Source organism: Colletotrichum jinshuiense, chromosome 9 (genome assembly GCF_051148585.1).
Source record: "Colletotrichum jinshuiense chromosome 9, complete sequence".
NCBI classification, from domain to species: domain Eukaryota; kingdom Fungi; phylum Ascomycota; class Sordariomycetes; order Glomerellales; family Glomerellaceae; genus Colletotrichum; species Colletotrichum jinshuiense.
In genome coordinates, this window is record NC_139316.1 from 3,418,268 (window position 1) to 3,441,161 (window position 22,894).

At 54.9% G+C, this 22,894-nt stretch overlaps 8 protein-coding genes across 8 annotated transcripts; all 8 read left to right on the forward strand.

Moving 5' to 3' along the window:
- Positions 1–1,028: 1,028 nt before the first annotated feature.
- Positions 1,029–1,801, forward strand: EsH8_IX_000895 (acyl-CoA N-acyltransferase; the record flags this gene model as incomplete). Its single annotated transcript, XM_083267231.1, has 2 exons — positions 1,029–1,558; positions 1,615–1,801. The coding sequence occupies 2 exons, from the start codon at positions 1,029–1,031 to the stop codon at positions 1,799–1,801; spliced, it is 717 nt and encodes a 238-aa protein (XP_083130796.1).
- A 646-nt stretch (positions 1,802–2,447) lies between these two features.
- On the forward strand, positions 2,448–4,309 carry EsH8_IX_000896 (glycoside hydrolase family 43 protein; the record flags this gene model as incomplete). The annotated part of the gene is made up of 2 exons (XM_083267232.1): positions 2,448–4,107; positions 4,164–4,309. 2 exons carry the CDS (start codon positions 2,448–2,450, stop codon positions 4,307–4,309), a joined length of 1,806 nt encoding a protein of 601 aa, XP_083130797.1.
- Positions 4,310–5,367: 1,058 nt separating this feature from the next.
- Positions 5,368–6,306, forward strand: EsH8_IX_000897 (uncharacterized protein; the record flags this gene model as incomplete). The annotated part of the gene is made up of 1 exon (XM_083267233.1): positions 5,368–6,306. The coding sequence occupies one exon, from the start codon at positions 5,368–5,370 to the stop codon at positions 6,304–6,306; it is 939 nt and encodes a 312-aa protein (XP_083130798.1).
- A 1,657-nt stretch (positions 6,307–7,963) lies between these two features.
- EsH8_IX_000898 (glycoside hydrolase family 28 protein) lies at positions 7,964–9,118 on the forward strand (the record flags this gene model as incomplete). Its single annotated transcript, XM_083267234.1, has 2 exons — positions 7,964–8,439; positions 8,506–9,118. The coding sequence occupies 2 exons, from the start codon at positions 7,964–7,966 to the stop codon at positions 9,116–9,118; spliced, it is 1,089 nt and encodes a 362-aa protein (XP_083130799.1).
- Positions 9,119–13,379: 4,261 nt separating this feature from the next.
- On the forward strand, positions 13,380–13,972 carry EsH8_IX_000899 (uncharacterized protein; the record flags this gene model as incomplete). Its single annotated transcript, XM_083267235.1, has 2 exons — positions 13,380–13,436; positions 13,505–13,972. 2 exons carry the CDS (start codon positions 13,380–13,382, stop codon positions 13,970–13,972), a joined length of 525 nt encoding a protein of 174 aa, XP_083130800.1.
- Positions 13,973–15,522: 1,550 nt separating this feature from the next.
- Positions 15,523–16,819, forward strand: EsH8_IX_000900 (uncharacterized protein; the record flags this gene model as incomplete). The annotated part of the gene is made up of 3 exons (XM_083267236.1): positions 15,523–15,783; positions 15,880–16,109; positions 16,183–16,819. 3 exons carry the CDS (start codon positions 15,523–15,525, stop codon positions 16,817–16,819), a joined length of 1,128 nt encoding a protein of 375 aa, XP_083130801.1.
- A 976-nt stretch (positions 16,820–17,795) lies between these two features.
- EsH8_IX_000901 (uncharacterized protein) lies at positions 17,796–18,781 on the forward strand (the record flags this gene model as incomplete). The annotated part of the gene is made up of 2 exons (XM_083267237.1): positions 17,796–18,442; positions 18,523–18,781. The coding sequence occupies 2 exons, from the start codon at positions 17,796–17,798 to the stop codon at positions 18,779–18,781; spliced, it is 906 nt and encodes a 301-aa protein (XP_083130802.1).
- A 1,639-nt stretch (positions 18,782–20,420) lies between these two features.
- Positions 20,421–22,396, forward strand: EsH8_IX_000902 (ATP-binding cassette family ATPase ARB1; the record flags this gene model as incomplete). Its single annotated transcript, XM_083267238.1, has 3 exons — positions 20,421–20,996; positions 21,053–22,194; positions 22,270–22,396. The coding sequence occupies 3 exons, from the start codon at positions 20,421–20,423 to the stop codon at positions 22,394–22,396; spliced, it is 1,845 nt and encodes a 614-aa protein (XP_083130803.1).
- Between the last annotated feature and the right edge of the window lie 498 nt (positions 22,397–22,894).

The following is a 22,894-nucleotide window of genomic DNA, read 5'->3' on the forward strand; positions in this document are numbered from 1 at the left end:
CCAAGTCTCGGTATAGTTTTCCGGTCGCCAATGACCACAGCTCAATGGTGTTTGGGCGCGAAGATAGAGCTACCAGCCCAGAGTCCGGTGAGACAGAAAGGTTTGCATATGGAAACGACTCCGCCGAGAGGGCCCATTCACAGGTATTCTTCTCCAAGGACCAAAACATGAATTCATGGCAGGCCGTCCGCACCAGAACAGTCTCATTGCGAAAAAATGCGCCCGAGAAGGATAACAAGCTTCACCGGGCGCTTATATGGTAGGACTAAAGGCAGGCAGGCCTGCATCTGCAGCAAAGCTCATGCAGAGCTAGTGTCGCTGCACACCCAGCTGGTCAATAAAGAAATGCATCCCCCCCAACAGGGGAAGGCTGCGCATCACCATTTTTGCATCAGGCTATGTAGATGGGCGTATGACGATACATTATTGTGTAGCAAGACGTAACTAAACTTCGATACCCTTCGAGGCCTGCAAACATAGATATTGTGACTACATGTAAGTGTGGCTTGCGTAGTCAGGCATCTCGCACTCGTCCCCCTTAAAATTGGTTTTATTTTTTTCGTCAACTCTAATACTATGCTATATCGGCAGATTAGAGCAGGGCAATTTCTGAACAGATGGCTCCATCCATCGTGTCGTGAAAAGCCAAATGATTCGACTACAAGCTCGATACATCAAAATAGTGTGACTAGTTCACGACGAACCGTATGGCGCAACGGAGTTCTCTTCCGTCATGAACTGCATCGCCTTGGAGTTCGGATCTGTTGCCGAACCAGCATAAACGGGACGGAGGTCGGAAGCACGACACGGGCCCTTCGGGCTCATCGCCGAACCGGCAACCCCGCCCCACCTGTCATTATCTGTCGTGCTTCGAAGGAATGTGCGCTTGTCCGTTATCCTCCGACTGAGTCATCGCGCAATCATCGACCTCTTTCAATACTTAACTCTACGCTCAATCAAGGATTTATCAATTGTAAGAAATTTGCACCAAGTTTTCACGTCCTTTACACCGTATACAAACCACAGTGATGGATCCTCCCGTTGGCCCTGCAGTCCCTTCCGGTCCAGCAACGGCCCCGTCGCGCACCCCGCTCCATGGGCGGTACACGTCGCTCGTTCCGCTCCAGCCTTCGCATTCGCAGGCTATCTTCAAGCACCTCGGTCGCGAGGAGAATGCCCATCGCTGGGCCTACTTGTTCAACGAGCCGTTTCTCAAGTACGAGCAATGCGAAGATGCAATCAACCAGTGGAGCACCTCAGAGGACCCGTTGTACTTCGCCGTCCTCTCAGGCCCCGCGTCGGATCCATCATCCGAGCCGGTAGGCGTCATGTCGTACCTTTCGATTGTGCCGAGCCACAGGCGCATCGAAATCGGATGCATTATCTTCAGCGAGCAGCTCAAGCAGACTCGAGCAGCAACCGAGGCTCAGTACCTCCTCATGAAGCACGCTTTCGAGGACTTGGGTAACTTTAGGCTTGAGTGGAAGGCTAACCATCTCAACAAGCCAAGCTTGGCTGCTGCGGAGCGGCTGGGATATGTGTATGAGGGCATATTCAGGTAAGACATTGGCGGGCAGTAGAGTAAAGTGGTGAATGTCAATTAATATTGTGCAGAAAACACATGGTCATCAAGGGAAGACGTAGAGATACGGCCTGGTTCAGCATCACCGACGAGGAGTGGCAGGTTATCAAGGCTGGTCTGGAGGCTTGGTTGAGCGAGGAGAACTTCGATGAGCAGGGCAAACAGCGAAAGGGTCTGAAGCAATGCAGAGAAGCTTTCAAGCAAGGTGAAAAGGCATAAAATTGCCGTGGGAGATTGTATCTTTCTTCTTTCCTTCTCTTTTTCGAAGCAAATAGATTCAGTCAAGAATGCCAAGAGCTCACGCGTCATCTGGCAGGTGCAAAAGGAAAAGCTCTGCATATGACCTGGAGAAAGAGAGGGGCGTCCCGAGCAATGCAACCATCACAAGGTGAGATGATAGCAGGAACGGATATGCACGTAACATCAACTCCAGTTACTACCTCGCTCCTATTACTACCGAGCAGACGGAAATGCGTCATGCCTCCAACTTTCGGACGTTGGCCCTGATGATCTTGCATCTCCCCCGCATTTTGGGGGCAGCCAAACTGGACAAGATCGGTAGATGGGGATTCAGGCTAAAAGCAGATGCCTCCGACCAGGGCCACCCGCAGCGCCGGTCCCTCGGAAAAGCGCCGTACACTAGTCCGTGATCTTGCGTCCGGCCTCCGATGGTTGCGAACAGCATCCAGCTTGTGGACACGGATGTCCAGACTGATGCAGGTTTTCCATGGGCACTGCGGGGCGGCGCGGGGTACCAGTATCTTGAGATGCTTTAAAGCATTCAAACCCTAGCCTGGAGCTTTTCGCGGGGTTGGTCTAATAGAATGGACCAGCGACCCTCAACGAGCCGTAGCCCAGGCTTTTCATGATGAGAACCGGATTTCTGGTTTCGGTCTTTGCCCTCTTCGGAGTTGGCCAGGCACAAAACTCAACGTTTCAAAATCCCATCATCAGTGGGTTTAACCCAGATCCAAGTTGTGTCTTTGTTCCGGAACTCAACAACACGTTCTTCTGTGCGACGTCGAGCTTCCTGGCCTTTCCTGGTCTACCGATTCACGCCAGTCGAGACCTGGTTCACTGGAAGCATGTATCCAACGCTTTCGGTCGCGCAGACCAGCTCCCTGGTTTGGCCTTCTTGCCCAAGGCGACCAGTGGGATTTACGCGCCAACGCTACGATTTCACCAGGGCACCTTCTACCTGCTCTGCACTCTCGTGAATCAACAGCTCCCAAGAACCAACGACAGCCGTTGGGACAACTTCGTGCTCACCTCAGCGGACCCTTACAGCTCAGAAGCCTGGTCCGACCCCGTTCACTTTAGCTTCCCAGGCTTTGACCCGTCGCCATTCTGGGACGATGACGGGAAGACGTACGTGTCAGGCGCGCATACAGCAGCGTACTACCCCGGCATCATGCATGCGCCACTTGACCTAGAAACTGGTGAAATTGGAGAAATCATTATGCCCTGGAACGGTACTGGTGGACGGTCACCTGAAGCACCTCACATTTGGAAGCGAGATGGGTGGTACTATCTTCTTCTTGCCGAAGGAGGGACTCGCGAGAATCACATGGTAACAATGGCTCGATCGCGGAGCCTACAGGGCCCTTACGAACCTGCACCCGCAAATCCGCTCCTCACATCGGCAAACGATACGAGTTCCTACTTCCAGGCTGTCGGGCACGCCGACCTCTTCCAAGATGCCACCGGTCAGTGGTGGGCTGTTGCACTGGCAGTTCGCGCTGGTGGTAACTACGGCGAAGACCCCGGCGCGTACTTTGGAAACTTGCCCATGGGACGTGAGACTGTTCTCACCCCTGTGACCTGGGAGGAAGGCGAGTTCCCGGTGTTCACTCCAGTCACTGGCGACGTGTCTGGCTGGCCCCTCCCACCAGAGGCCATCCCTGAAGAGGGAGAGGGTCAACTCAGCGACGCAGATGATGTGATCAACTTCCCGCCCGGAAGCAAGCTGCCGATTCATTTTATCCACTGGCGCTTGCCAAAGGCGAGAAACTATGCCGTGTCGCCCCCCGGCCACTGGAATACGCTGGCACTCAAGTCATCTGTTCTCAACCTCACTGCGTTTGACGCAGACTTCGCGCTAGGCCGCGGCCAGACCTTCGTTGGGCGGCGAATGGCCCACTCGTTGTTCCAATTCCGCGTTGATGTGGACTGGGCAAAGTCTCTGACAAAGGAGGAGATGGAGGTCGGCGTCTCGATCATCCAGGATCAGGCTCAGCATTTTGACCTGGGTATTGTGATGCTCAAGCCCGAGGGAAGTGAGGATCTTCGACCCCATTTGCGTTTCCGCGGTATCTCGGAAACGCCTTACCGCGCAACAGAGAACCCTCCGAACGAGATATTCCCGCTCCCTGAAGGCTGGGCTGGTCAAAAGATTTCTCTTCAGATCGAGGCAGTCAACAGCACGCACTTTGCGTTCTCGGCTGGAGTGGTTGTCCCTGGGGGACAGTCGGAGCTGAGAGTCTTCGGCCATTGCAGGGGCACCGAGTTGGTTCCATACTACTCTGGTGAGTCTTACTATGTCTCTATCATTTTAGTGGTCGGAAAGCTAACAGATATTTAGGTGTTGCGGTTGGCGTTTACGCAACGTCTAACGGGAAGCACGGGGAACAGGCATTTGAGGCTTATATCTCCAATTGGAGATACACCGGGCTCAGGCAGCTAAGAAGTCAGGAGGATGTTGATGAAGTTGATGGAAAAAGTAGCTAGACCGAATGGCGGGAGCCGGCATAGAGCGGTGTGGTTAATATGATCTCGACCCGGGATTTAATCTAAATATTCGTCTCAAGAACTCACGAACTGTCCTAGAACAATTTAAGTGCACATATGCACGACTGGACGTTTAAATCAGCAACATTTCCGTATGAAAGCTGGGATTGGGTTAATTACAAATACAGTTTAACATAATTCATCTGTAAATGTCCTTTTTGTTTGTTCAAAAAGATCCCTCATTTCCCAAGGTATATATTTAGACTCCGTACAATGATCAGACTCACGTCGTCTGGTCACGAAAAATCTTCCCACTCCCCGTTTTCAAGGAAAATCACGGCACTGTTATCGATGACCAAAACGGAGTGCCTCGTATGTGACAGCTCACTCATGTACATTCACTTGATCAGCAATTCCGAGAGTGCCAGAACCATCTTGTTTACCTCCAAGCTCCGAAATCATGAAGAGAGGTCAATGCTAGCGCCAAGAAATGCCCCGCAACATGTAGGTCGAGGAGACAGAGTGCGATCAGACATTTACCTTCCCAACTACATGTTTAGCTTGCTGTATCTAAGCTTGGGGGAGAAACATTTAGAATTTCCATCCCCCGCGTGCAGGTGATGCACGGCAGTCTACCTTCATCGCATCATTCTAGCTTTGGGTCTAGGTCGATATTTACTTTGACTGGCGTCTTTCTGGTGACATTCCATTGCCGCGACTCTCGAAAAGAACTAGGGCAGTAGTTCAACTATATGACAGACCGGATATAATCAACCAAACGCTATTGAAGTGTAAACCATCGGTCATTGCGGGGAATCCTAGGCGCTGAAACCGCAAATACCACTCTGCGACCGACATCGTTGACGAACAGATGCCCAGCTTCGGGACGGTCGGACGCCATGTTTGAAACGTCAAAACTTTAAGAAACGGCTTATAAAGAGCCACGTGCCTGCGCATTGCGCATTTGACAATGATCGGGGTAACTCCTTTCACCACTGTGCAGGCCAACTAATCTCGCAAACTCACATTAGTGCTTCAGCTGAGCATCCACAGACAAGATGGCAACAGCATTCTTGATGGGCGGGTACAACTTCAAGCCCGACTCTGATATTCCGGACCTCACGGGGAAGGTCATTCTCGTCACTGGTGGGAACGCCGGTCTCGGCCTTGAGACGATCCGCCAGATTGCCAAGCACAAACCCGAGCACATCTACCTGGCGGGCCGCTCCAAGGAAAAGGGGGAGGCGGCCATCGAGACTCTCAAAAAGGAGGGAACCAGCGTCGCGCCTATTTCTTACCTTCCTCTGGATCTCTCGTCGTTTGAGAGCGTCAAGGCGGCGGCAAAGCAGTTCAATGAGTCGTCTTCCCGTCTTGACATCCTCATCAACAATGCTGGAATCATGGCGACGCCCGAGGGCCTGACGAAGGAGGGCTACGAGATCCAGTTTGGAACGAACCACATGGGCCACGCGCTATTCACACAGCTCCTGCTGCCAACTCTAAAGCGGACGGCGGCGGAGAACCCGGATGTGAGGGTCGTCTTCCTCTCATCGGGCGCCTCAGGCTGGGCCCCAAAAGACACCTACCAGTTTGAAAAGTTGAAAACGAACATGGCCGATATCTCGAGTCGCTATCGGTATGGTATCTCCAAAGTGGCCAATATCCACTATGCCGCCGCCCTTGCCGAGCGGCATCCGGAGCTCAAAATCGTCAGCCTTCACCCAGGCGTCGTCGAGACCAACCTTGTGGACTCCATCATCGGCAACACAAACTTCATTATCGGGACGATTGTCTACCTTGGCACCAAGCTCGTGGCCGTCAGTCCCCAGAAGGGCGCGCTGAACCAGCTCTGGGCATCTTTCAGCCCGGACGTCAAGAGCGGGACTTTCTACTTTCCCGTCGGCGTCACTGGAAAGGGGACAAAGTTGAGCGAAGACGAGACCAAGAGGGAAGAGTTGTGGAAGTGGACCGAGGACGAGCTCCGGAGCCATCTGTAGGGTGTACCCACCACCGCCGCCCGCCCGAGCAGAAAAAAAGGGCGGCACCGAACCAACTTTCGTATTTTCTTATTCTTCTAGCGTAATGCGGAGACAGTTTTAAAGTGTCCAAGGACCGGCAGTTTCATGTATGTTGACCTTCGTGGCTAGACTTGGGATGTAAGCTTCTGCTTGGCCTACCAAGACGGTTTTTGTTTGCCGGTGAAATTGCGCCGTGAGATGTCCGAACCTGCTCGAGTCGGTTAGAGCCAGCGTTAGCTCCTCCATGAATCAGCAGCCTCCGGCGCTAGAGACAGGTAGGCAGGCAAATCGAAACCAAAAGACCCATCGAGCGTCCCACCGCATGACGGGCTTTATTCACCGTCCAAGTTTTTGGGGGCGAGAGTTCCGATTTTCTTTGAACGTTCCCCTTTTTCGCTCAGACTTGACCACAATGATATCTGCCACTTGGATAACGGCGCAGAGGAAATGAGTGTGAGAAACCGGCATGCTCGCCCCCTTGAGCCTCGCTCTCCACCGCGAGCAAGCCGGTCAAATTCCGGTTAAAGAAGAGCCTCTTTCCCCACAAGGCAGCCGGCTCGTCGGATGCTTAGCGTCCCACTTGCAATTAGGGGGGAATTTAGGGCTTTAAGGTTAATCATGCCACTTTAGGTGAGGCTGTCTCTCTCTGGCGAGAGTTCATCAAAAATCTTTAACGGGACGACGGAGGTTTGGGCCGCGTCCTGGAAACCTTTGAAGAAGGCTGCAGACACCCACCCGTTGCCATGGACTCGGTCCGAAGACACAGGGCCGGCATTTCAAAGCAGGACATTGGGCAAATTTACAGATTCTGCGTGTCGCTGCACCTCGACAAATGCATTTATCAAAGATGGAGCCTTTATGTGGAATTCCTCCTTTTACACAGGGTGAGCCGCAACAACTGGTGGAGAAACAGCCTTGACTTCTGGGTCCGGACGTGCCCACGATCGGATGGATCGGCAGCTTACGCCAAAGCCAAGATAAAGCCAAGATGCCAGTGAGATTGGGAACTACCTGAAGTGGCAGTTTTTCGCAGCCGCCACGCGTCTTGGGCAGGTAAGGCCACTCCATCGGAGGTCTGCAAAAGCTTGGGAGAAATTGGCTCTCGGCGTCACTCTTGGTGAGCCCGCTTACACCGGTTCTGGTGTGTCGCTCAGCCCTGCCATCCCGACGACCTGGCATGATCCCATCGTCACGCTTCGTCCCAACACATGCCCCCCACTCCTCCTAGCGCGCGCGGAATTTGGAGCGTGAACCATCAAACGAAAGTGGAGCGGCCTTCTCTTCCGGGAGAGGCCCCGGGTGCCGGGATAGATTAAAGGTGATTTCGAAATCATAGGCTCCTCCGGGAGACCGGGGAGGTGGGCAGCCATGATGCCGACTATCCGATGGGAGCCGCCAGCTCTGGTATGAACTCATAACAAGAGGGTGAAAGGGGCAAGACCGTATATAAGTGCCGTATTTTCTGCCCATCCTCTTCTCTTCGTTTTCAGTACTCCATTGTGGTTTCTCACGTTCACTTTCGTTCACTCTTTACACACGCTCCTTTTTTTTCTTAACACCGACTTCAGTCTCTCATTCGATATCTCTGTACATACTTGACGTATTCCACGTGTTGATCACATAACCAACCGAAACAATGAAGTTCCTCCCCATCATTGCGGGCTTCAGCGCCCTGGCCGCCGCCGCCCCCGCCGAGCTCGACACCCGCGCCTCGTGCACCTTCACCGACGCCAAGACGGCCATGTCCAAGAAGACGAGCTGCACTGACATCGTCCTCAACGGCATCAAGGTCCCCGCCGGCGAGACCCTCGACCTCACCGGCCTGAAGGACGGCACCAAAGTCACCTTCAAGGGAACCACCACCTTCGGCTACAAGGAGTGGGAGGGCCCCCTCATCGCCATCGGCGGCAAGAAGATCACCGTCACCGGTGCCTCCGGCAACTCCATCAGCTGCCAGGGCGAGCGCTGGTGGGACGGCAAGGGAGGCAACGGCGGCAAGAAGAAGCCCAAGTTCTTCAAGGTCAAGATCAACGACGGCACCATCCAGGGCCTCAACGTCAAGAACACCCCCGCCCACGGCTTCAGCATCAACAGCGTCACCGGCCTCAAGATGTAAGTTGCCGCCACGCTCCTGCTCTAACACCAGGAATCGCAATGCTGATGAATACTCTTTCGCAGGATCAACATCCTGTTCGACAACAAGGATGGCGACTCCAAGGGCGGCCACAACACCGACGCTTTCGACGTCGGCCAGTCCACTGACGTGACCATCTCCGGCGCCAAGGTCTACAACCAGGACGACTGCCTGGCCATCAACTCCGGCACCAAGATCACCTTCGAGAACGGCTACTGCTACGGCTCCCACGGCCTGTCCATCGGCTCCGTCGGCGGCCGCACCTCCAACACCGTCCAGGACGTTGTCATCCGCGACTCCACCATCGAGAAGGCCGACAACGGCATCCGCATCAAGACCATCGCCAACAAGACCGGCAAGGTCCAGGGCATCACGTTCGAGAACATCACCCTCAAGAGCATCAACAAGAAGGGCATCGTCATCCAGCAGGACTACGAGAACGGCAGCCCCACCGGCAAGCCCACCGCCGGCATCCCCATCACCGACGTCACCGTCAAGAACGTCAAGGGCACCGTCGCCTCCAAGGGCACCAACGTGTACGTCCTGTGCGCCAAGGGCGCCTGCTCCAACTGGAAGTGGTCTGGCGTTTCCGTCACCGGCGGCAAGACCTCCAGCGAGTGCTCCAACATCCCCTCCGGCTCTGGCGCCAAGTGCTAAACGGTTGGCGATGGCGAGGTCAGGAGCGGCGCTCCTGGCCTGGGTTTGCTTTGGCTGTAGGCCAAGGGAGTTTTAGCCGCATGTGATGGCCGTGCCGCGTGGGTTTAAGCAATTCCAGGGCCGCGTTCCTGGTGGGATGTGCATTGGCTAGCCATTATTTCGATTCATAGATACCCTTGGTGGAATACAGTTCAGTTTATTTTCGCTTCTTCTGCTCGTTTTGTGGGCGCATGTGCTTCGGCTGCATCGGTTTCCTGCAGAACAAGATTTCTTCTCAATACAATTTACAGGAAAACGTCTCGAATATCTGCATTGTGCTGAATCTTGGACATGTCGTGAGGACTGTCTTGCTCCCCAAAAGCATTTAATGAACATTTTGATAGCAGTTTACAGCCAACCCTTTGTTGTGTGCCAGAGACCCAACCTACCTCATTTTTTGTACTTTTCGCACTAGAGCCGTCTAAAAGTTTACATTAATAGCAAACACATTGAAATAATGCTATCTCCTGTTCATCGAATTTCGCAATTCCAGGAAATACCCAGGACGTCAGTGTAATTGCTTGGGCTTCATCTACAGAATATCTGGTAAAATGTTTCACGAAAACGTTGACGGGTCTGGATAAACACATTGGGGGATACGAAGTGGGATGGCGATGGTTTTCTGAGGCAGCCTGATACCTGAAATAGTGACTTCATTGGCGGCATGTGTATCTAATGAGGAGATCACTTCCAAGGAAAGAGATCTAAGTGCTCGGGAAAGTCTTGTCGCATGTAAATATCTGTACAAAGCTCTTGGTGGGAAAAGATTGGCAAACGAGGGGTCGAAACGGATGGCCATTAGTGCATTTCAAAGACTTTGAGGTTGTCTAGCCAACTTCATGTTGATCCAATCAAGCCGGCAAAAGCATTATTCAAATTCATTGGAACTAAATGATTGAAAAACCGCACCTTTTGGCTTGTTTTTTCCTAGCTGTCGGAGAATCTATTCTGGCCAAAAGGCAAGCACTGACGTTCATTTCTTTTTCTGTAATATCAGGTGCAGGCAGACTACAAGGGCGACCCAGGTCTTATCGGCGGTTCGTGGTAGAAAAGTTGGATAACATGCAACAGACCACTTAAGCTAAGACTTGCAGGCCGGTACTATTGCTGCACAACATGTAGCACGGCATTGCCTTGATTCTCCGCTGTGAAAACGTCTGAGGCAAGACCGGATGGTTTCCCGGATACAAACAAATAGCAGCTCCAGAATACGTCGGGTCCAATAAGAATGCATCCATGATGATTAAGTATTCCTTTTTCCGCTTCTCCTTTACTGGGGTTGTGTGAGCTAATCTGCCGTCATTCGCAACATTCGCGTTTTCCACAATGCCATCTCCACACCCACAGGATGTGTTCGTATACCGGTAGCCATACAATACCATTCATTATGTAGAGAATATATTATAAATAAGTCCTACTTCCGGACTGGCAAGCTGTTGATTTGAAAAAATAGTTACTGACGATCAAACAACGATAGACGACGAACATGACCTCGCCGTTCCTACCACAATGCAAGTTCTCATCTCCATCTCATAGTCTGCATACTGACATATCGACAGCTCATGAATCCTACTGGGGGAATAACCGGAGAATGTTTGAAGAGACATCAAGATATCACTCTAGAATTATTCAGATATCTGAAAAAGATCTCGAGTTTGAGAAAACGGGAAGGAGAGACCCGTGGCGAGTCGATATTTATCGACACGAGGAGCCCAGAGCTTTTATGCGGGTCCTAGAAGACCGCACCGAATCATGCACTTACACCTACACTCCCGATAAATTGAGAGACTGTTACTACCAGCTCGATCAGTTGCGAAAGGATACCCCTGATGCGCCATTCCACAGACTGATTATAATGGAGGACGTGGACCCACGGTTTGCGGAGTTAGTGGGCGTCGAACTGAACATACCCCCCGAGTTCTGGCTTGCTCACAGCGACGAACGTTTCTGTATGAGGCCGTTGGATGGCATGTTTAACCAGCGAGGTCGCTCGACCTATTGGAAATTGCCGGTTCCACAGGTGCGCGCCAACTCAGGGCCGATACCGAAGGCACAGTACTGCTGGTTCGAAGCTGGTTCATTCGAGCGCTTGGCAACGAAGTTCCAGCCCGGAGTTCCAATCTTCACGTTCAGTAATCTTGTTTCGTTTTGGGGCCATAAGCATCATAATGGCTGGACCGGTACGTAGGAGCTTCCTGTTCCAGGACGGATGGAGCGGCGCTGACCAGTGTTTTACTACAGTTCTTATCCTCGTTGATCCGCGGAACACTCGTTTTCATTTACGAAAAGGACAGGGGCAGAATGTACGCGAATCCCCTACAAGGACCAGCATGTTGAGTGATGAGGATCTAGACATCCCCAGCGCCTTCCAAGCCGTCCCCTCCAGTCCAGGCGTGCGAGTTCCAGGACAATTGAATAATTGCGTGTTCTACGACGCACTCGAAACGGCTTACAGTGTCAATGGAGACGCCATAAAACGATGCGTCGACCCTTTTGATGCGACTATCATTCTTCGAAATTTGATATTCGCAAGCTGGGACAACTCGATACATCGCTTATATGTGTCCGGTCTAACGGCCTGGCGTCTTAAAGAAGAGGTTTGGGCTAGCGATGAATTCGTCAAAGGTATCGAGGAGCTGAGGGATATCATGAATCTTGACGAGCTTCACTACATGAATATGTCTTCTGGCCTGCGACTCGTTCTAGAACTGAGGCAATCGCTCCGAGAGCTCAAGCATTGCTTTCTTACTACAGACGTGGAGGACCAAGATATATTTGAGCATTCTGATGTGGCCAAACCATCCAACACACCCGCCGAGTCCCAACCTCAAATGCAGACAACCTTGGAAAGCAGACGGTGGGGTGTCATTGAAGACAGACTGCAAGCGGTCGAAAACACTGTTCGGAGCGTCTTGGAAAGCTTTTCAAAGAGGACCGAATTGCAACATTCATTTCAATCCCATCAACAAGCGAAAGATTCCAGTCTCCAAGCACGGAGCGGAGCGCAACTGACCAAGATTGCGACAGTTGCCGTCCCGTTTTCCATCGTCTCCGCCATCTTCTCCATGGGTGGAGACTATGCTGCTGGAGAGCGGTTGTTTTTCGTTTACTGGGCTATTGCGCTACCTGTTAGTGCGCTTCTCCTGCTCTGGATTCTTGTTTACCTGGCTCTCTCGTGTTTGGGATCCGATCGAGCTTAAGATAATGACGGCAATAAAGCTCAAGTATAGAGCCTTTCTTGTAAAGCTCCTCCAGAAAGAGCAGAGTCCAATCATGTAAACAGTAAAGATAAATAGTCTAGCTTATGTTTCTTTGTCAGCATGTTAGATGTCGACTAATTGGTAGTTGTTTGGTTGCAAGCCAGACAGGAATTGAGACGAACGGGACCTAATTACCTGGCCACGGACCCAAATGCTACCAGGCGATACACGGCGACCTCAACAACAAATTCTGCGTCTAGCAGTAAACACAATGAAGGGTTCCATCCAAATTAGTCATCCGCATCGTATGGGCTTCAGCTATCTCGGTATGTTCAGATTATCTAGGTAGTGATATGAGAATTATTCACTCAAATCCGGACTGAACTGAAAAGAGAAGTAAAGCCCCCTCCTTGAACTGGAGAAGGGTGACGTTCTCAACGGAGCGAGAGTCTAAAACATGCCAGACATCAAGAAAATTCCCCTCAGCTCGAGTCCATCGTCGTCATCGCAGCTCAATATCAACCATGAGCCGGCCCGTTCACCATCCCCACATCTCGGTGAGCTCTCGGTGAGCACCGATCGGCCGCGCCATGCTGAGATCGCCCTCCCGCTGAATGTTCTAGATGGCAAAACCCGCCCAAACCGCCATGTTTCAACATCTCGATGTGCTCGAATCGGAGACGAGAAAGGGTGGGAGTGATGTAATACGGCGCTCATCCAGTGGCGTGCCATAATTGAGAAGGCGATAATGTGGAGAGCTGAAGTCATCCCACAGTGGGTTCGTCATCTGCGCCTGGAGATTTATCTCCGGCTTGGGGTTGATGTAAGAACAGGTCGACATGATGTCATGCGCCGAGATGGGATTTATATGGCGGCCGTCGAACCTTTCGAGAACGATGAATAGCAGAACAATTCAATTTATACTCGACACTCCAACAAAAGACAGCTTTAACCTGTTCGACGACTTTTTTTATACCCAAAAACCACAAAACCACACGACTCCAAAACAACAACCAATCAAAATGTCTGCCCAGTTCAACAACACTACCGACCGCAAGGCCCCCAGCGCCGGCACCAAGGTATGTTCCTGAATCGCACTTTCCTTTTTGCTTCCAGTATCCCGGATAACATATACTAACAAGCCCAGTTCGAGCCCGGCTCCGCAGCTCCCACCAGAAACGAGGCCACCGGCCCCGTGCCCTCAGACTCCCTCGCAGCCGAGTCCGCCCGCGGCGGCGGCGAGTTCGCCAACAACGCTCCCTCAGGCACCTCTTCTTCCCGCAGAACCGCCGGCGGCTCTGCTCCCGGCTCTGGCGCCTCATCGATCCCCGGTCAAGCCGGCGCAGCGCCGACATATGTGAACAACCAGTACATCCGCGACCCGGCGGGCCCCCACGGCAAGAACATCCAGGAGGGTTTCGACGCCAAGGACACAAAAGACGGCATCCAGGCGGCGTTCAACGCGCAGCCCGGCAGCGAGAACGACCCCGGCCGCGTCGCCGAGCAGGGGTTCCTGCAGAGCCAGACCAAGGCCGGCCGCGACGCCGGCCCCAGGCAGACCGAGGCCACCGGCCGGACCGTGTACGAGAACTTGACGAGCGATGTGCAGACGTAAAGGAACGGGAATGCGTAATGACCTTGTATGAATAGCATTAGGATACCCATTCACGGGTGATGGAATCCAAAGTAATTCCAACTTATAACAATTTCAATATGAAAAGTGATCTGAGACAATAATCAAAACGAAGAAAAAAAAAAGGAGAGAAAACCGTTGTTCAGCAGGATACATGCTGCATGCATTCTTGAGTGAACGACAGACAGGAGGTAGCGATATAAATATAGCCTCAAAGTTACCACACATGGACTCAAATCTCATTGTCTACAGCGAGTTCAGTTTGCAGGCATGAATGAGCCTCTCAGCAAGACACCTCGCAATAGTACGGAGTAGCGTACAGTGGATCCGCTTGCACTGAACCATTGATGAATGTCCTGCAAACCAATTATGTCATCAACAACGGGCGCTTGGTCTAGGGGTATGATTTTCGCTTCGCATCATCTTCTGTCTCTTCATCGAGCAGAGATGCGCCATCTGTGAAAGGTCGTGGGTTCAATTCCCACAGTGTCCAATTACTTTTGCCCGATGTGGCAATCTCTACTTTTTTGCTGTTTCTATCGTTGAAGTTTTACATGGCCCTTGTATTTGAGCTGTCAAGTGTAGCGTGGCAGCGAGTTGGTGTGCCGATAAGGTGAGCGCTTGGAAGACGAGGGTGTTCCTCGCGCGTACCGGTAGTGCACAAAAAGTGAGACACCCAGCTGCATGTTTCTCCCTTACCCCAAGGCCAGTCCCTACTGGAGCGCAACGCCCTCGATGCACGATCGTGTCTTGGCATATAATCACCCGTCATTTCCAGCCTCTATGCTGCGGAAATGTCATGATGCGAAAAGAGCTGTTGGCCATGGCGAGGAGGGACGGCCAATGAGGGCGGCCGTCCCTGGACGGATGCGGCCGGCGCCCCGGCTGGTGGTGGATCCCGTTCGAGAAATACGGCTGCCTAATTCTCCCTCTGCTAATTAACTGCGTTGTGCCGCGCCGCAATTTGGGAAGGGGGGGCTCAAAAGACGCCCATATCATCTGTATACTCTCGTGCATTGGAACAAGTGCAGGGCGGACAAGGGCCGTCGTATGTCCAATGCCAGCTTCACCAGCGGTTTGATCTGTTTTTCTACCAGCGCCCCGTCCACCTCATCCCCCAGAAACTCAAAATCGGCATTGCACCGCTGAGTCGCAGCTGCGAGCAGAGGCACCCACCCTCCCCTGCTGCACGACGGGCCGTGTTACGGGTCGAGTCAGGACAAGCCCGCACGGAACGTCTGCTACGGCAGTTTGCCGGGAAAAAATATAAATAAAAAATATTAACAAGGGGGGAGAGGTCTTATTCAGCGGGGGCACCAACCGCCGATGCGCCGATAATACGAGAAATCGGGATACGGGCGTTTCGTCCAGCGCTGCCAGACAGTGACATAGAACAAACAACAAACATCAGCGAAAAATAGGAGGACAAGGGCGACAGACAGCCGACCAAGCAAGAAAGGGGGCGAAGAGAACAAGACCAAGAAGCAAACAAGAAAAGAGACACCATCCATGCTTGCCCCGCGGTGACAACAATGAGCGCGCCCGAGTCGTACCAGCTCGAGGCTTTCTCCTCGGAAGGGGATTTCGGCAAGCCCCCATCGCCAACGGCCTCGTTCGACCCGTCCGCCGTCCGGTGGCTGAACCAGGACACCCGGAGACGCGAGGTCTGCAAGATCGTCGGCCGCGCCCTCGCGACCATCTCCTGCGCCGTCATCCTCATCATCTGCCTGTCGTGGTATTCGTACCCGGCATTGGACGACACCTCTGTCTGGCCCGTCCTGTGTCTCCCGGGAGTATGCCACGCCCCCCTCCCCCTCCCCCTACCCCCCCTTTCTCACCTCGCTCTCCGCCGAGGTACAGTGAGCTTGCGTTGATATCTTCGGTGCTAGGCTCTCGCGTCGTTTCTATGGGACTTGGCCGAGTTCCTGACCATCTGCGCCCGTCACGGCCGCGGCATCACGCCCAAGGCGCACATTGGCGTCGAGCTCATCATCGCGTGCATCTCCTTCGTAGGCGGAGGATGGCTGCTTTTCTTGGTGGGAATAACGTTCGCTAATGGTGCATCGGCTACCGTCCTCGGCCTCGGCCTCACCGAATCCATTCTCATGGTTATCAGCGCGTGAGTATTGCCACACTCACCCTCTCCTTTTGCCAACCCCCTCGCGTGGAATGCTGACCCCGTTCGTCGTCAGATCCATCCACCTGGCCTTGTTCATCCGCGCCTGCATCGAGCGCAGCGCCGAGATCCGCCGGCGCCGGCCCCGCGTCATGTACATCCCCGAGACGGGCCAGACGGTCTACGTCGTGGCCAAGCCGGTGCCCAAGCTGCGCAAGATGCTGACCAAGAAGTCGCACTATCCCACCCGCGACCAGGCGGCCCTCCGGCGGCCGCCGACGCCCCCGGACGCCCCCCAGCGCTACCTGCCGCCGCTGGAGATGGAGCTGCCGCCCCCGTTGCCCGAACGGCCCGGCGACCGGTCCCCGCAGTCGCCCGCGGCGTCCATCATCAAGCGGAAGCCCGTCCCGGGCATACCGCGGAACGTGCCGCCGGGCGACTGGGAGCGGCACATGCGGCCCAACATGCGCCCGCCGCCGGAGGACTACGAGCCGTCCGAGGAGGAGCTGGAGAGGATGCGGAGGGGCGACGCGCAGCCGCAGCTCATCATGCCCGGCGACGTGGACTTCAAGTTCTCCACGAGCGCCACGGGCATGACGCCGGCCGACGCGGACGCCCGGGAGGGCAAGTACCGCGTCAACATGTCCCAGACGTGGACGACGACGGCGGGGGAGTCGTCGAGGGACATGGGAGGCGCGAGACGGCGGCCCTGAGCGATGCCAGAGGAGGAGAGGGGAGGGGGCAACGACCCCCGTGTACACACATTTTTTTCTGGAACCTTGGATACTTGGGCATGGCGTTCAGGGCGTTACGTGCATTTACGCGTACATACATGAGGACATGGGAGGCCGGGTAGCAAAGCCTTCGCCGCCACAGGGCGGGTTCGAAGCCGGGTGATATTTAGGGTCACATCACGCTCTTAACGACGCAGCATATTTGCATGGCACACCACCTAGCATTGCAATGCTTCTTTCAGGGCAATTGTGCGAAATACATGTAGATAATACACACCTGCGAGGCGTGCCTTGCAAGTTTGAATGCCAATAAAGTAAAATAAAAGAGCGCCAGGTCGGGGACGGGTTGTCCGTCGGACTGACTTTTGCATCAAAACTGCCCCCCCCCCCCCCCCCCCCCCCCCCCCCCAACCCCGGGGAGAGAAAAAATTCCCATTCGACAAAATCCCACACCACCCGAAATCGCCATGATCCCAAGCCGCCCCTCACAGCCCAGTCGTCGGGGATGGCGCAGCGCTAGACGCACACTTGTCAGGGGCAGGTGGCGCCGTGGCAGACCACACGCAAGCCCTGCAGTTTCGGGTGGAACCCCACGTTCTGCCCGCGACCGCCGGGCAGGGGGGGGGGGAAATGGCCTGGTGTTAGGGGATCGAGCCCCTGTCTGGTCTCTAATCCTTTCCCCCAGGATTGTTTGTCTGCTCCCATTCGGCATTCGGGCGCCCCCAACCAACTTTTGTTATTGATAACCCGATTGATCAGGTAGTGATACACTTGTACCTATAACGATCTATCTGTCTATCAGAGGCATGCGACGTCGTCCCCCCGAACACCAAGAACAACCCCGAGCCGTCGGCCGCGCGATCGAGCCACCCCCGAACACCAGACGAGAAAGCACGCCGCCGACCCGAGGCCTGTCAGCGTGACCGGAAGAGCACCCGCCGCGGACTCGATTTCGATGGGCGGCCGCCGCGACCGCGCAATCTCCAGCCGCCCGCCGCCCGCGAGGCCCGGGTTCCACGGCCAGAGGCAGAGGGAGGGCGGCGCGGACCGGCGATACGCGGCCGATGTCGACACCATGCCGCTCCACCACGACATCGCGACCGACATCGTGACCATCGCCGCCGGCAGCGGCCTGCGCCCCGGCGACTACCTCACGGCGATCCCCTACAACCGGTCCATGTACCGGACGACGCTGGTCCTGCGCCTCTCCGCCATCGTCGACTCGGTCATCATCCTCGGCGTCCTCGGCTCGCAGAACGCCACGGTGAGCGGCGGCGACACGATCAACTGGGCGTTCGGCAGCCCGATGGCGTGCCTGTCCATCCTCTGGAGCGCGGCCGACGTCGTCGGGCTGCTGGTGCGGGACAGGGGCGTCCGCTGGGCCAAGAGCGACCCGGCGAAGCTCCCGCGCAGCACGCGGTTCAGCTGGGGGGGCCCCGGCTGGCACGTGGCCGCGCACCTCATCATCTGGCTCACGACGCTCGTGTGCATGGGCATCGTCATCTGGAGGTGGCTGGACGACCGGAACCTGTACTTCATAGGCGTCGACGTGCCCTTGGTGCGGCTGGGGGGCGCGCTGATATTCTTCATGTTTATTTTGATGTGAGTCGAGCCCCGCCCCGTGTCTTTGCTCACGATGAGTGGAGAGAGAGAGAACCCGTAGCTGACAGCCCGGCGTCTAGATCCATCCACTTTGCCCTCTTTGTGTTCGCCTGCGTCGAGGTCGACAACCAGCGAAGGCAGGACTCGGACGTCGTCACCGTCCCGAACGGCGAGCTGGGCGAGCTGGTGCCCGTGCCGCCGGCGACGGCGATGGAGATCTTCGTGCCCCGCAAGCTGCAGCTGTCGTACTTTGCGAGCCACTACGTCCGCTTCGTGCCCGGGGCCGACGGGACGGTGACCATGGCCAGGGACTACAGCAGTCGGCAGGCGAGGTCCTGAAAACGCTTTACCGGCGGAGAGGAGGGGGGAGATGTTCTTTACACGGCGTTCTGTTCCACGGGGGACGGGATTATATAAACCATGGCCCCTTCCAGCATTCTGAAGGAGGGCGGCGAGAGGGAGAGCTGGGAGACTTGGCGGGCGATAGCCGCACCGATCTGCATTGAGCGACAGGCGTCATTTGATTTCACTTGCGGGCTGGATTGATACCCATGGGTTTTACGGAGCAATACAAACACACGGTGGTCATTCGTGTGGAATATTAGGAATTTAAACAAAAACCTTTTGCGCGGGTTAGAGCATACGTCGAGATAATTCAAGCCCTCGTCTTTTGACCATGCCTGCCTCCTCTCTTTCTCACCAACCACCTATTTCACGCACCTCTACGTCTGGGGGCCCAGAGACCGCCAATCATGTCAGGCGGATTAGCACGTGATCCGTGACGTCAAGCCCCGTTGCTTCCCCGTCCTGGCGACGAGTGGCACCCTGAAGCGGGACACTGACTACGGATACATGCTATGTAGCATGTACCAATATGTAATGGCACCAGAAATCAAGGGTCCATTGCATGGCATGACGATATCGATGGGTATGTGCCCGAGGAGAGGGGAGGGGAGGGGAGGGGGGATAAGAGGGGACGCTGGAGGGGCTCGCCTAACGCGAGAGAGTGGGAGGGTGAGAGAGAATATGCGAGTGAGAGAATATGAGAGAGAGGGAGAGAGAAAGTCAAAGACAGCCTGTTCTGGTCTGTCTGTCTGGTCTGTCCGGTCTGTCTGTATCCGTACATAGTATCCGGACACTCACACCATGCACGAGTTTGCAGATTTCAAAGTGAATTGCCATGATAGGCCGCCCGCCCTCGGAGTCCCAAACCAGACGGGCACCCCTTGCTGATGCTGGTGCTGCTGCATAATGGATATTGATAAAAAAACACCCGGCGGCGCTTGACGTGGTTGTTTGATGGAAGAGAGAGCAGAGTAGACAGAACAGACCAAAGCAGAGCCAGCCAGCGGTCCGGCTGGACGTCAGTCTTGGTACGTGTAGTGCAGTGAGTGTACATACACACATACATACGGGTACATGGAGCGGTGCCCCGTCTACGTGTACCATACCATGCAGCGTGTACGTACCTCTTACTCGTGCGGTTGGTGCCTTATCGCCTCGCTAACCGCCCCTCGCCCTATCGACTATCAGCTTTTTCAAAATTTTGAGTCGCCGCCCCACTACCAACTCTCATTCTTGGACCGGTCCAGCACAGAGTGCCCAGTGCCCCTCCCCCTCCCCACCTTTTGGTAACCCGAAATCAGCTTTCCCAAGGCTGTGTGTGTTTCGCACCGCCGCTCTTTGTCCCTTTGGCCACACCTGTCGGAGAGGACATTGAATTTTTTCCTCTTTTTTCTCCTACACGCCTCTTTCCCCCTTCCTCTCCTTCACAAGTCGACTTCATCGCCGACTTGACGCTGCGTGGCACATCCTTTCGTCGTCGACGCATCAACTGAATAGGGATTTTTTCCGTACACAAATCCTTTTTGCCCTCTCTTTTTTTTTTTGGCCGCTCCAGAGGGTAACCAAGTTCCCCGCCATCGCTTAAAAAAAAAAGACAACAACCCCGCCATCAGCAAAAAAAAAAGCCGTCATCATGGTTTCCTCGTCCAAGGAGAAGAGACTCGCCAAGAAGGCCGCCGAGGGCAAGCTCGACAAGAAGAAGCTCGGCTCCAAGAATGTCAGCACCACCGCCTCGTCGGTGAACGGCGACGATGGCCCCGCCACCGGTGCCGACAAGATGGACGAGATCAGCCGCCTCGCCGCCCAGATGGACCAGCACGGCATCTCTGACCGTGTCACCACCGGTGTCCTGGCCTCTACCCAGGCCAGCAAGGACGTCAAGATCACCAGTGCCAGCTTGGTGTTCCACGGCCGCGTCCTCTTCAACGACACCACCCTCGAGCTCTCGTACGGCCGCCGATACGGTCTCCTGGGTGAGAACGGTTGCGGAAAGTCCACCCTCCTCAAGGCCATCGACGCCCGCGAGTTCCCCATCCCTGAGCACATCGACATCTACCTCCTGAACGAGGGAGCCCCTCCCACCGAGCTCGGTGCCCTTGAGTGGGTCGTTACCGAGGCCGAGCGTGAGATGGAGCGTCTGGACAAGCTGGCCGAGAAGATCCTCGAGGACGAGGGTCCCGAGAGCCCTGTCCTCATGGACCTCTACGAGGTAAGTTCCCTCGCCCGCCGGCCCGTCTGCCGCGCACACAGCTAACAGCCTCGCAGCACATGGAGAAGATGGACCCTTCGACCTTTGCCACCCGTGCCTCCCTCATCCTGACGGGTCTGGGTTTCAACAAGGTCACCATCCACAAGAAGACCAAGGACATGTCCGGTGGCTGGAGAATGCGTGTCGCCCTCGCCAAGGCCCTGTTCGTCAAGCCGTCCCTGTTGCTTCTTGACGACCCCACTGCCCATTTGGATCTCGAGGCCTGCGTGTGGCTGGAGGAGTACCTCAAGAAGTGGGAGCGCACCCTGGTGCTCGTCTCCCACTCCATGGATTTCCTCAACGGTGTGTGCACCACCATGATCGACATGCGCATGAAGCAGCTCCTCTACTACGGAGGTAACTACGACATCTACAACAGAACGCGCTCCGAGCAGGAGACCAACCAGATGAAGGCCTACCAGAAGCAGCAGGACGAGATCGTCCACATCAAGAAGTTCATCGCCAGCGCCGGTACCTACGCCAACTTGGTCAGACAGGCCAAGTCCCGCCAGAAGATCCTGGACAAGATGGAGGCCGACGGCTTCATCCAGCCCGTCATCCCCGACAAGGTCTTCACCTTCCGTTTCGCCGACGTCGAGAAGCTCCCCCCTCCCGTCCTGTCCTTCGACGACGTCACCTTCTCCTACTCTGGCAACGCCAAGGACGACCTGTACCGCAACATCGACCTCGGTTTCGACATGGACTCCCGTACCGCCCTGGTCGGACCCAACGGTGTCGGCAAGTCCACCCTGCTGCGCCTGATGACCGGCAAGCTCTCCCCCACCTCCGGTTCCGTCACCCGCCACACCCACTTGAAGCTCGGCCTCTACTCCCAGCACAGCGCCGAGCAGCTCGACCTGACCAAGTCTGCCCTCGACTTCGTCCGCGAGAAGTACTCTGAGAAGTCCCAGGACTACCAGTACTGGCGCCAGCAGCTCGGCCGCTACGGTCTTACCGGCGAGTCCCAGACCTCGCTGATCGGCACCCTGTCCGACGGACAGAAGTCCCGTATCGTCTTCGCCCTGCTCGCCATCGAGAGCCCCAACATGCTCTTGCTCGACGAGCCCACCAACGGTCTGGATATCCCCACCATCGACTCTTTGGCGGACGCCATCAACGCCTTCAGCGGAGGTGTCATTGTCGTGTCTCACGACTTCAGGTAAGATTTCCAACCCCTATACTGTGTCGTATTTTATGAAATGAATGACGTGCTAACGAGGCCTTTCTCTTACAGACTGTTGGACAAGATTGCCAAGCAGATTCTGGTGTGCGAGGACAAGACCATCAAGCCTTGGGGCGGTTCGATAGGAGAGTACAAGAACTACCTGCGCAAGAAGATGATTACGGCCGGCGCCGTCTAAGAATGAGTTGGAGGGACGAAAAAATTCAAAGACTGGCAAGGTTCGGGTGCATACTTTCTTCAGCGTGTAGTTTCTTTTTTCTCGGGAGGAAAAAATTTAGAGAACAAAGAGGAGTTTTGTTCACGACTTTTGAATGAAAAAAGTGCCGCCGCCACGACCCAACCGCCATGGGCCAGGGGCGCCGGGGTAGGCTGCCGCGGGGGGAAAACCAAACCGGGAAAATCTCGTTCAGGGCCAACATTTGGGCACACACGGAGAGAGAAGAGGAGAGATTGAAGCTGGAGCGTTGGGCATCTGGACGACAAACGAGGGACACATATCTTTTTCACCCTTATTTTTTTTCTCTCTTTTTCCAGCATCCATCAGGGCGGGGCTGCTGTGGCATGGCATGGGAAAGGGGGAATAGACAGAAAGAATATCCGCAGCTGCAACCTTTTTTTTTATATCATGGGTCATTCCTCCCCCCCTTTGGTACAAATTCTTTTTGGTTTTTTTTCA